The following is a 13,532-nucleotide window of genomic DNA, read 5'->3' as shown; positions in this document are numbered from 1 at the left end:
CTTAGTCTCAGAACAACATCCATAAACACAGAATGACTTCACTTTCATTCCTGAGCCAGCGAGTTGAACAAGTTTTTATCACAGCCAAGTGTGACAAACCATAATCGCTTTAGAGGCTGGTGAGCCTCTTGATTTGCTTTGAAGATCTACACTCACAGGTTACTCTGTTAGGTACACCTGTGCAACACAAATATCTGCTCAGCCAATCACATGACAGCTACTCACTGCACCAAGGCAAGTGGACAAGTTTCTGGAGTTCAAACTGAGTGTCAGAATGGACAGGAAAGGAAATTTAGGCCTTGTACACACGTAGCCGGGTCTTTTCAGAAACAAACATCCCTTGTTAATTTGTTTTTAAAGATAGTTTTTTCCACACGCACTGGGCAAATCCACTGACAAGTTGTGATGTCCCAACCCGATACACTGATCGTTATCGGTGCCCAATGTGGCTATTTTTCGAGGATCAGTTAGTATCAAATTTCACTACGTGATCGGGACCGATCCTGCACGGTCACGCTTTACAGTTGCTGTAAATTAAGCCCTGTTGCAAACTAGGGGTGTAATGATCCATCGATATGGATTGATACATCGATTGGTAAAGCAATGATCCAGTCACATCGATGGAAAGTCAAAACATCGATCAACATCGTGATCTTTAATGTACGCCTTTATTTTGAAATCCTGACCGGACACTCATGTCCATATCCGGCCAACCGCGAGTTGTTCTGAAGTTTCCTCTCAAGCCTCACACACTTCGCGTATGAGACACACATTTGAACCTTTTCACTCTCTGACACGCCACGCCTGATATTTCTCCTGCTGTAAAATGTACTGTTTAGCGCCCACTGAATCACACCGCTGTAGGCGAACGTGTAGCAAGACGCTGTTAGCATCACAGAGCTAAAAGAGAGCCAGACATATCGGCCAATCATAAAATAGCTCTCCTGTATCCGGGTAAGATACGATCGACCTGACTGCAGAGGATGCATGCTGCACACACTGATCACACTGACATACAAACTGTGGTTATCAGGCATCACAGTAAAAAAAACTATCAATGTTAAGTTAGTTTAGTTGATAGTTCTAATTTTGAACAATAGAAATGTTTGGGTTTAATTAAAATCAAAGCTTCACATTTTTGATTTGATAGAAAATGGTCAAATGTTGGAGGTCAATGATAAAGTTTATGTAAATCAGTAATTTTTAACTATAGTGTTGCATCATTACTTGATATAATAAACAAACATTACAGTATAACAGTAAGACCCATAAGGTAATTGTGGGGGCAAAAAAGCACCTTACCTGAATTTAACCAGTTTTAATTTTAAAACATAATTAGATCATACAGATGGCTATAATCCTCCACAAAGCATCATACCCAAAGATCAGCAGATCGTTCCACATTTCAGTAATAAAACTATCAGAATTGTTTTGTATTTCTTTCTTGCCTCAGGTGAAATGTTGCTGATTGTGTTCAGTGAGGACATTATATTGTCTTTAATCGATCGAAGGCCCCTGAATCGTATCGTATCGTGACAGACTTTGTGATATCGGCAAATATCATATCGTTGTCCAAAGAATCGATATCGTATCGTCATGAAACTGGTGATTTACACCCCTATTGCAAACATGTCAGCTGTGTGGGACTACTTTTCTTTGGAAAGCAATGACAGTAAAACAGCGTCTTGCAACATTAGTAAAGTGAAAGTTCCTCGAGGAGGTACCAACAGGGCTCATTTTAATACAACAAAATCACCCAACGAAGTACGGGATTTATCAGAGAAAGGTATTTGTAACGGCTTGGAATTGACAAATTATATAATGAAAAAATTGCATGGGAAGTCAAAAAAATCTGTATAAGGACATCCTTACTGACAAGTGCGGCTCAAAGCATGTCAAACCCATATTTGGCAGTGTTTTTCTGAATGAAACCTGTGCGAGCCAATCAGAAAGAACCCTTGTGCTTCAGCTGTGACGTTTGAGAATCAAAAACTGTTTCCTGGTGTCTACATAAAAAAACAGAGTTTTCCAAACCATTCATTTTGACCAGAGTTTTCTGCGGTTTCCTGTGGTTAACAGGCCTTAACATATACAAATATATGCGGTTTCCCAAATACCTGGCCTCAAGTGGACACGGCCTTAAGGGACTTTGAACATGGCGTGATTGTTGTTGTTGGCCGGATGAGACAAACTGCTGATCTACTGGGATTTTCACACACAACCATCTCTAGGGTTCACAGGGAATGGTCCCAAACTGCAAATATCCCGTGTGCAGCAGTTCTCTGAGCCAAAATGCCTTGTTGATGCCAGAGGGCAGAGGAGAATGGGCAGACTGGTTGGAGAAGATAGACCCAAATAACCACTGGTTTTAACCAAGGTCTACAGGAAAAGAGCATCTCTGATAGAGCTGCACGATTTGGGGAAAAGGTGCGATTTGCGATTAGGTGGACAATATTGCGATTGCGATTGTGCTTGCGATTTAATAAAAAAAGTTGTGTCATGATGAGTCTACAGGCTTGCTTGGTTATCATGGAGAAAAAACTGAATTGCATGTGCTGAAATTGAGATTGCAATTGCGATATCCTCTTTTGCGATTACGTAATTGCGTGTGCTGACATTGCGATTGCGATTGCGATTGCGATAATCGTGCAGCCCTAATCTCTGAACACACAACACGTCCAACCTTGAGGCAGATGGGCTACAGCAGCAGAAGACCACACCGGGTGACCCTCCTGTCAGCTAAGAACAGGAAACTGAGGCTACAATTCACACAGCAACACCAAAACTGGACAATAGAAGATTGGAAAAACGTTGCCTGGTCTGATGAGTCTGGATTTCTGCTCAACATTCAGATGGTGGGGCCAGGATCTTGTGTACACAACATGAAAACATGGATCCATCCTGCAGCCTGCTGCTGCTGGTATGGGGGATATTTCCTTTATGAGCACAGTGTACCCATTTTCTGATGGCTACTTCCAGCAGGATAATGTGTCATGTCATGAAACACTCAGAATATTCATAGAAACAGAAAAAACAGCAGCAGCAGCAGTAGCACGGTAAACTTCCCGTACTCAAAAGACCAAGATTCCTTGCTAACAGAACATGCACAGATCACAAATGAATTTTCCTTTGTATGGTGATATCCCGTTAGACATACACATGATCAAATATTCGGGTGAGAAAAGGAAGAACCCAGGAGGGGTTTTCAGGTTTTTAAAAATCTGAATATAGGCATAACCTGTTTAAAAAAAGGGTAATTGGTGTTAACATGTACATGCGCAAACCAGTCATTGCTAATATTCTGAAAATGAAAGGGTTACTGACTGCATGACAATGTAGCCAATGAATTCACTGGGCGCCAACAGCCTCCACAGTAGAGGCTGACACTTTTTGGGGAACGTGGGATTCCCGCAGGATGGGAGTCAACTTAACTATTAATGACGTGATTGGAACGGTACAGGATAAAAAGTTAACGGGAGCAGGCAGTGTGGGAACCAATCAGAAAGATAAAATATAAAATGTGACATGTGCTGCCAATTTGTATATTATTTCCAAAACGGCTGCACTTTAACACATGTGAAAAGAACTACACTTCCCAGAAGCCAACAGTAATCTAAAAAAGGATGGGGAGGAAATCAAATAAGATTCAATGAATTGCCTAAAAACTAAGGCTGTATTCAGACCAGAAAAGTCCTTTGGTCCACTTGTTTGGTCCGGACCAAAAGCGGACTTTATTTTTTTCCTTTGGTGCGGTTCGTATTCAGATTGTACTTTTTGCAAGTGGACTATATTCTGTAAACACATCCACGTGTGTGACGATCAGTGCTCTCATTGGACAGCACTGACAAAGGGCAGCTCACAGAGTATAGACCCAGAAATGGAGGTAAACATGTGTTTGTGCTCTTATTAGAGCTGCAAAATCATTTTCAGTTTCAAGAGCAGCTCCTTCAAGGCAGCTTAACAACACTGTTTCAAATTTTGGAACAGCGAAGACGAATGCGGGCAGCAAGGAGACGCTATGCTCTGCGTGTCCTGACCCACAACATGCCAGCAACAGCGTGGCTAAACAGAAGACAGAGGATCAGGTATGAACCAAAGATGGTTAGGTTACGGTGGCTTTACAGGCCCAAAAGGTGCATGTATCCTGTAGTTAGTTCGGATGGACCTTGGTTTGTATTCAGACCTGCACCAGAGAACCACGAACCGCACCAGAGTTCGTTTGGAAGCGGACAGAGACCACCTCAAAAAGTGGGTCTTGGTCCGGTTGTTTGGTCCGAGCCAGGGTTCGTTTGTGTCTATTCACACCTGCATGAAAAGTCCGCACCAGTGTGGGAAACTAACCCTGGTCCGTTTAAAGTGGACCAAACAGCCCAGGTCTGAATACGCCCTAAAAGAAGGGGAAACATTGGACCAGAATGAGGAGTGGGAGTCATTTTACCAGGAGTGGGACGGGACAGGACTTTTTTTTTTGTGGGAGTGGGATAGAACAGGAGTGAAAATCAAACCAGCTGCTACCATCTAGAAAGCCTCAGATCAACCATGTTCAGGTATTTATCTCTCTTGCACAGTATTTAGTTCATCTGGCACTCACAGGTAAACTCCCTCTGTAAACACTTAAAAACAAACCGCCAGATCCCTGAACTGGATCACCTTGAAATGCCAAACTCAAGGACTGAATGAAGGGAAACGCACAGAGAATTTTTATTTTTAGGAAACTGTGTCTGAACTACTCGAGGAAAGAAACTACAACTTTTCTGACCAGTTTTGCTGCAGGAGGACCCTTAAAAAGGGAATTCAATGAGTCCTCAGAGATAAACTAAAGAATGAATCAAAAAGGACACCCAGAAGTCTCTGCTGGTCTTCCAAGTATTCTCTGATCCACAGCTCTAAACCGCCTCTGTAAAACCATCTCTCCTCACCTTGGCCTTCTCAAAGTCCAGGTCTTTGCCGATGGTGGTGAGCAGCCTGCACAAACACTCCAACGACTCTTCATCGTGGTTTTTCAGCAGCTTCACAACACAGTCGTGCATGATGGCCTCCGTCAACATCTTCAGCTTGAAGAGCTCTCCGATGAACTTGATGTTGCCGATGGATCTCCGTCGGGCCTTGTCTTTGGCGTCTTCCAGCTCTTCTTGAAGCCGGTCACGCTCCGTCGCCTGAGGGGGAATAAAGGAGACATTATCGAATAATTTCCCTGAAAAGTTATCCAAGAAATCATTCTTTGGTTTTTATTATTTGCTCTGTGCTAAAAAAGCTTTGATAGAGCATGAAATCTCGTGTCACGCTCAAGTAATTCTTGGATCTCGTACCGATGCAGCAGAGTCCAGCTCTTTCTGCTTCCTCTCGAACACCACGTCGTCCACCTTGTCTTTCTCAAACTCCTTCTGGCAGCGGTTTAGCAGCAGCTTGCGAAAGTTCACGGTGGTGTTGGGCTTGTCTGTCATGGGCACTTTGAGCTGGAGATCAACAACAGACAATGCAGAAACAAAGAGTTAAGAGATGAAATAGTCCTTTAAAGACTTCAAAGTTGAGCATCGACACCTGAAATTTGTTTTATTAGCTCAGCATGATCAGCCATAAGCACTGTGTGTGGTTAGTTTGTTGATTAGATGGGAGAAAAATCAGATATCCAGAACAAAATCAAGGTAAAAACATTGTTAAGCAGCAGAGCCAGAGAGTGGGAGGCTGCACAGCAGAGGATTATGGGTACTGCATTTACAAGGTGAAAAAGAAGCTAATAAAAAACAAATTTGAAAAGGTCTGGTCGGACATGTTTGCATGAAGACAAAAAAGCAGAAATGGAATCACAGATTGGCAATACACTAAATTAAAATGATAAAACTCATGGACAGACATCAGAAACATTATTGTTTATGCAAAACATGCGAGCACAAGATTTTCAAATCAGCCTTCATCAATCTGTCCTGAGTCTGAGTCTTTCTACGCTTAGACCCTGTCGTCCTCGACTGCACGCTGAGCAGATGCTTAAAATTAATAACCCAGAGCAGGTGTTTCTTCATGAAATAAAAAGTGATTCTCCAGAGTTTCCAGTTGGACTTTAGCGCTGCAGATACTCATTTGTAACAGAGAGAAACCTGTTGGGAAAAACACTGAAGGGATGAAGCGCTGAATGCTGACAGGTTTATTGTAATCAAGTGTAACAGCAGCTTTCTCTACCTCCGCCTGAAGTTAGTGGGCGTGCATTTCTTGTGATTCCTTCTTGTGTTGAAAGAAGGAATCAGTAAATCATAAATATGTATTAACTTCTGTGGAACTGCACCGCATCACAAGCAGCGAGGTAGATGTGTCTAAACCACTTTATGTATGCGTGGTTTTAACATATAGTAAGGCACAAAGAAGGATTTTTAACAAATTCAGATCTTACCGTGGCGAGGCAGCGGCACATGTTTCCGTAGGCCACGGAGAAGCTGGGCTCATCGATGGCCTTCTCGAAGACGAGGTCGATGACACCTTTCAGCCTCTCCTCCGTGTCGATGGTCAGATCTGTCACCTGTTTCATCAGCTGGTTGAACTTTTGAGGCGTCAGCTTGTTCAGGATGCTGCGGACCTTCCTGAAGAGCTCCTGAAGGGACGCAGACGAAAAATGCACTTAATCTCTGAGATCACTGTCAAATAACATATTTCAATGCATTCCTTTATTGGTAAAGCAGAGGCCAATCATTCTTTTAATGTTTTTTTTTTTTAAAGAGAAATTGAAAGCACGAGTTTGACATAAAATCCCACATCCATCATATAGAGTAGAACAATTCAAGAGCAGTTTATTCCAACTTTAACGTTGTATTCTTAAAAAAAAAGATTCAGCTTTAAAACCTTTTGATCTTACTTATTGAAGCCTGTTGTCTTTGTGAAGCCCTCTGTAAGGCCAACATTGTTTATTCTTTTGATGTGAAAAGTTAAAAATGCATAAACTACTTGCCAAATTTATGTAAATAAAAAATTACGACATCAGGACAAAAAGAAGAACTAAAAAATGAAACGAAATACTCCGCACAACGGGTGGGGTCACACACAACCTAAACTGTGCCACTGAAGCAGGATTCCCCTCCCCGTGCAGCGACACACCCATGGCTCGCTTACATCCTGTTGAAGCTTCTGGGACGTTCATCTGAATCTCTACATTTGGTTTGTTTCTAAGCTCTTAGTTTGAGGTCAACATCCATAAAAGGTACTGTACTGACCACCATCTGATCCATCTGTTTGTTTTCTGTTGTCTTTGTGAAGCACTCTGTAAGTTGTTTTTGGAAGTGCTTTAAACGTTAAGGCAAACAATGTTTATTCTTTTGAATTGAAAAAGTTAAAAATGCACAATCTACTTGCCAAAATTATGTGAATAAAAAATTAAAAGGGATTATGGAAAAGGTTGTTGACATTACACGCTGTACCTGCTCGGCTCCTCTCGGAGAGCCCCACACACTACAGGAGTTTTAAACATGTTCATTATCTACGATCTCTGAATCAGAGGCCTCCTGAGCGGCTCCGACCAGAAGAAATCACTCGTAACGTGCCCCACACCACAGGAAAATCACACTCGATGTCATCACACTGCAAAAAACTGAAATCTTATCAAGTATTTTTGTCTTTTTTTAAGTAAAAATGGTCTTATTATACTCAATATGAACCACTTTCAACTTATCAATCCAGAAAAATGTCTTAGTTCAAGTTATCAGAGTACAAAAATGAGGTTTGAATAGCTTGTAACCAGTAAAAAAATCTGCCAATGGAACAAGAAAAAATTGCTTGAAAAATTCCTTGAAACTAGAACAATGTCTTAATACAAGTTACTTTTCTCTTGTTCCATTGGCAGATTTTTTTACTGGTTACGAGCAATTCAGACCTCATTTTTGTCCTTAAATAACTTTAAACAAGACATTTTTCTGGATTGGTCATGTGAATTTGGCTCATATTGAGTCTAAAAAGGAATTTTCTACTGAAAATAAGACAAAAGCACTTGATAATATATCAGTTTTTGCAGTGCAGACAATCAGGCCTTGGCTGGCTTTGATCAAAGGGGGAGATCGGGAAAAAACAGCCTGACCTGAATAAAGGACGACCTCGATTATAAGACGACCCCTCTTTTTAAGACTAATCTTCAGAAAAAGAATTGTGACCAAAATTTACTTTGTAGCTATTTTATTGAAATTCTGAAACAATCATTAAGATAATAGAGACTGCTTTCATTTTTGGCCCCAAGTCCAATCATTGATATCTGTCTTTCAAATGTTATTCTGATGACACCCTCTTGGTAACGGCTGCTTTAAAAACCAGGATAAACTTTCTTTTTGGACGCGCAATCTTTTGACATTACACTCTTTAACTCCATCATTTTTGTCTACCTGACAGTTTTTTAACATCTCTGCTGCACTGACCATCATTATCTTAACATTAGCATCACAACTCCTCCTCAGTAGTTTGTTACCTTGCCAAACTTTAGGTCCAATTTGCTCTGAACAGTCATCGCGCTTTTCTACACTGCAAAAACTGAAATCTTATCAAGTGTTTTTGTCTTATTTTCAGTAGGAAATTCCTTTTTAGACTCAATATGAGCCAAATTCACATGACCAATCCAGAAAAATGTCTTGTTTAAAGTTATTTAAGGACAGAAATGAGGTCTGAATTGCTTGTAACCAGTAAAAAAAATCTGCCAATGGAACAGGTGAAAAGTTACTTGTATTAAGACATTGTTCTAGTCTCAAGGAAATTTTCAAGCAATTTTTTCTTGTTCCATTGGCAGAATTTTTTACTGGTTACAAGCGATTTAAACCTCATTTTTGTACTTTGATAACTTGAAACAAGACATTTTTCTGGATCGATAAGTTGAAAGTGGCTCATATCGAGTATAAAAAGACAATTTTTACTTAAAAAAAGACAAAAACACTTGATAAGATTTCAGTTTTTTGCAGTGTATGTCTCATCTCCTGTCACTGCGTCTCTGCTGTGGTTGACAGATCACTGCAGCCACCATGAAGCCTCTAGCTTCACAAAAAGCTGGCGGTGTCTGCTGTTGTGGTCGTTTAGCGACCCTAGACAATTATAAGCATGTGTCAATGGTTAGACCCTGATTGTAAGATGACTTTTCACGTTATTTTCAACAACAAAAAACAAAACCTTGTCTTATATTCAGGTAAATGCAGTATATAAAGTAGTTTCAGTGCAGATGAAAGTAAGAATATTCAATGAGAAAAATCCATTTCCATTTAAGGTTGATTGTGTGTTTTTGTTTGTGATAGGTTATTTGTATTTATAGAGTGGATTGAGTAAACTCTTCTTGGTTTGCAACAGAATAATTATTGACTCCCATTTTAAATAATTTAACACTTTAACCCTACAGATTTCACGATTCATCAATAATTAAGCCACCAAACGATATCCTCATACCTCTTAGAGCTCAGCTCTTCTGTTTGAATCATTTCTGTTTAATTTGTGCGTTAATGTTGAGTATATTTTTGTCCCTACCTGTGTTTTCTGAATCTCCGGATCCTCTGATGGACCCTCCCTCTTCATTCCTGGTTTCCAGGCGTTCTCTGACTTCTTCAGCTGAACGTCGTCGTTCACCGACACGTTCATGATGATCTTCCTGGGCAGAGGCCGCCGAGCTCCGATGTTCATAAGCTGAGGAGAGACAGAGACGGAGCAAGAGTAAACAACAAGATGTCAGTGATACAGCTTTTAATTTTACAGCGATGCAGTGCTCTTTTCTCGCTGCACATGCTGCACGAGGGGGTGTACAGGATTTCAGGTTGTTACAAGTTTTGTATAACAAGAGGTGTATCAGTTTGTGGTGTCTTTGCATCATTCAAAGTTTGTTTATTACTTTTCATATCTTAATGTGAAGGAGTGGAGACCCTAAAGAGCGCCATGTAGATGCCGACAGGAACACCTTGTGCGTCTGTATCCAGCTCTTCAGGCTGTTGTCAGTGTTTACTACCTTGGATGTTAACACAGACTGTGTGTGTGCGTGTGTAAATGTGCGACTCACTGCAGCTCCTCGACCTCCGGTCATCTGCCGGCCAAAATCAGCAAAGGCAGGTGTGAAGTCTGGTCCTCTGGAAATCGCTCTGGAATCCACCACTCGAGACGGCAGCTTGTTTTGGTTCATCTGCGAAACACACGGCACACACAATACATCATCACACACGCATACACACACAGACGATGGATCTGAACAGCAGGGGGAGCAGTGATCCCCTTAACAATAGTGCCAGTAGGGTAAAAGGAGAGTGTGTGTCAGTGTGTTTGTTTCGAACCCAGTGGTCCCTTAAAGGTGACCTGGTGTTAACCAGCGTCGTGCCACAGCACCAGCTCTAGCTTTAAGCATCTCTGCTGCTCTGTCTGTGAGTGACGTTGGTGAGTTCAGTAGAGAGAAGTCAGATCCAGATGTGGAAAAGAAAGGAGGAAGAGTGAGAGGAACGCAGGATAGTTGTGGGGGAGGAGAGGAGAACAAATCCAGCTCTTTGTCTTTCAGCTGTCCTTGACTTCCTCTCCACTCTCTCCCGGAGAGATTTCACTTTCCCCCTCAGAGAAAACCAGAGGACGGGATTGCACATCCACTGCTCGCCGGTCTGCTTGTTCTTTTTTGGAGAGGTGGGGGGAGGGGCATGTACTCTTAACACAGCCAAGTGTGACATAATAGCAATGTGATTTTAATCAAAACAGCATTTCGGCGGGCCATATGCTCCACCCGGACGTATGTGTGGATCAGAGGAGTGAAGCAAACGGGAACAGAACACAGCGATGGTGAAACTCGGCCTGTTGCTTTGATTTAAAACCCTGTTTCATGAAACCTGTGCCTTTAACTAACGACTGTTTTCATTATTGATTCACACAATCCATCATTTACTATCTCGTAAACTTTGATCTTTGAACTCGAGAAGTTATGAATAATTCCCATCACGGCTCTGTGAGCCTGAGGGGGGATTTCACGCTGCTCGTTTTGTCTAACTAATGCTGCTTTTCTACATTCTGGCTCTGACTCTGCTTGACCCTCCTCTCTTTGGGAACTGGTACTTTATCTACTCGCTTTTCCACTGCAGGTCGACCTCCTCAGTGGTGGCTGGGAGAGAGCAGCTGTGTTAAAAAGCCAAATGTTTCTCAATAGGCGGGAACTAAACATATGTTTTTATTAACTTAATGCATGGTAAAAAGTGTTTGCTGCTGATTTGTATTCAAGCTTTTTCACTCCTTTCAAAGCTGTGTTTATATTTTTCTATACTTCCTAAATTTTCTACATTAACTGGTTGCGACTAATACCTCTGCTATCCTGGTTTAGTTATTCAACAGCTAAAAAAAGTGGAAAACAGCTCAAACACTTTCTGTTTGCATGGTTTTATAAACTTTAACAGCTATTTTTGTACAATACTGGATGATTAATGTATTTGTAACAGTTTTGGCATTTTGTGACCCCTTTTCATTGTCTAATGACCCTCCAGGGAGTCCTGAATCCTGGAAAAACCACTGGACCAAAACACGCTGATTAATTAACAAGGATATAAATTTAAGTTACTGCTAACTGCACTTTTAAAACCTTCAGACACAGGATATTTGACTTTTTTGTTTTTTTTTTATACTTAGAAACTAATATTTATCGTTAGCAGGATATCTGCAGGTTTCAGCAAGTCAAATTTAAAATATCCTTAGACTTTTTAATGCCAACTTTAAGGAAATTCAAGGACGAAAATTCTATAAATATATGCAATTGTTGGGGGACCCTGTTGTAGTGCAATCCAAACAGACATCATCCAGCCAACTCTTAATAAATGTGCACTTGCACATAGTCCCAAACTGGCTAGCTAGCATGCACATAATTTATATCACAGGAATTTAAGTAAAAAAAAAAGACTGAAAATGTAATCCTAAAGGAAGTAGAAAACAGATGTGTTTTCTATTTTTTTCTTTTTTGAAGCTTAAGATCTGGGCTGACAGATATGAGCTTGCCTCTTTTTGTTTTTAACAAATTTGACCTAAAACTCCAAATAGGTTAAAGTATAAAAAATGGTCAATAAAGTCAGGGGGCCTGTGGGAATGTCCCCAAAGGAAAAATCTAACTATTTTAACATTAAAATGAAAATGAAAATGAATTCCACACCAGAGCCCAAAGTTTAAGTCTGGAAATGACAGACATGCAGCCTTCACACAGCAGAAAAAAATTGCAAATGCAGGCTACGTAGAAAAAATTTAAAACATTAACTAGTCCTGCCCAAAAAAATTTAAGGTCCCTGAGTGTGGATTTAAGACAAGCATTTGAAATTTTTAATGACTTTAAGACATTTTTAAGGCCTTAATTTTAAATAAGTGAATTTAAGACTTTGTAAGGTTTTTCAAGGATGTGCAGAAACACTGGTTAATGGCTTTTTTAAAAAAACAATTTCTGTGTCAAACAAAATGATAACAACAAAAACTTTGTGTCACATTTTGTGGCATGGAAAGTGCTTTACAAGTGAAGTCTAACTGAGTGATGCCTGAGCTTAAACTCTAGGGCTGGGTATTGCTAAGAACCTCATGATTCGATCCGATTTTGATTCTTTGGGTTGCGATTCAATTCAATATTGATTTAAATGCTTCGATTATCGATTTCCATGCCCCATGTGAACATATGTGGCATGTCCCATCACCTTTTGGAGCAATAAAACAACCCAAACGTCAGACTTTCAAGCTGAAGGATCTAGCTTTAAGCTTCTGCTTTGGCTGCCATTTTTGTTGTTGTTTAGTCTCTCGTGGCCCTCGTCCACACAACGCGAATAACATGCACACTCTCCCCATTTGCCAGGAGATTAATCGATTCAGAGCATTTGCTGAATCGATATTGAACTGAGCGAGGCAATATTTCGATGCATCAATTCATCTATATTTTTACCCACCCTTATTAAACTCACACGTGAATAACTTCTTTAACATCTTAAGCCTGGCTCACACTACAGGGTTCTTGGGTCAATTTAACCCCGATTCAGCCCTCCCAACAATCGCTTGAGAAATCTGATCCAGGACCAAAGTCAGGCCCAATGTTCAGTCCAGATTATCTTCTAGTAAGGGCAGGTGATGGATCCATCTAGAGCCCCATCATCATCCCACAGACTTGTCGGAACCACGTTGATCTTTTTCAAACATGTTTGATATTGATCAGGATGATTATGCCATTCATCCTCACTGAGGAGGACAACAGCCAATCAGAGAGAGTCCACAAGAGACTGGACCACAGACAACAACACAAACAGCTCATGTAGGCTGCTAACCACACCTTCATCCAGATGTGTTTTGTCTCTTTTTACTTTTCTCACTTGCAAATTATGACTACAGCCATTGCATCGCTAGAGTCTCCATTTTTTGTGCTTTTTGCTTCCTTCGTCTCTGGTCAGGTAATGTTGGTGAAATCCTGTAGTGTGTGCTGGTCAGTATTTTCAAATCCTGTAGTAAGTGCGCGCTTAAGATTTAAGAGAAGATGATCTGAGAAGATTCTCCTTATGTGTGTGATAAAAACCTGATTTCAGAATCTTTTAATATCTTTAAAATCCTGCAGT

The 13,532-nt window shown here is 40.7% G+C and overlaps 1 protein-coding gene across 15 annotated transcripts in view; it reads right to left on the bottom strand.

Moving 5' to 3' along the window:
• eif4g3a (eukaryotic translation initiation factor 4 gamma, 3a) overlaps positions 1-13,532 on the bottom strand; it is a 95,080-nt gene that overhangs the window by 18,380 nt on the left and 63,168 nt on the right. For all 15 annotated transcript variants that reach the window (XM_074665516.1, XM_074665534.1, XM_074665551.1 and 12 more), the window contains 5 exons: positions 9,998-10,117; positions 9,475-9,630; positions 6,386-6,583; positions 5,310-5,456; positions 4,920-5,156 (listed from right to left, as the gene is read on the bottom strand). In XM_074665516.1, coding sequence (XP_074521617.1) covers positions 4,920-5,156; positions 5,310-5,456; positions 6,386-6,583; positions 9,475-9,630; positions 9,998-10,117 — 858 coding nt within the window. The remainder of the gene's footprint in view (positions 1-4,919; positions 5,157-5,309; positions 5,457-6,385; positions 6,584-9,474; positions 9,631-9,997; positions 10,118-13,532) is intronic.

This window comes from Halichoeres trimaculatus, unplaced genomic scaffold (genome assembly GCF_033239565.1).
Source record: "Halichoeres trimaculatus isolate MK-OKI-2021-1 unplaced genomic scaffold, fHalTri1.1 fHalTri1_scaffold_1, whole genome shotgun sequence".
Classification (NCBI taxonomy): Eukaryota; Metazoa; Chordata; class Actinopteri; order Labriformes; family Labridae; genus Halichoeres; species Halichoeres trimaculatus.
This window is presented reverse-complemented; position numbering and strand designations above follow the sequence as displayed.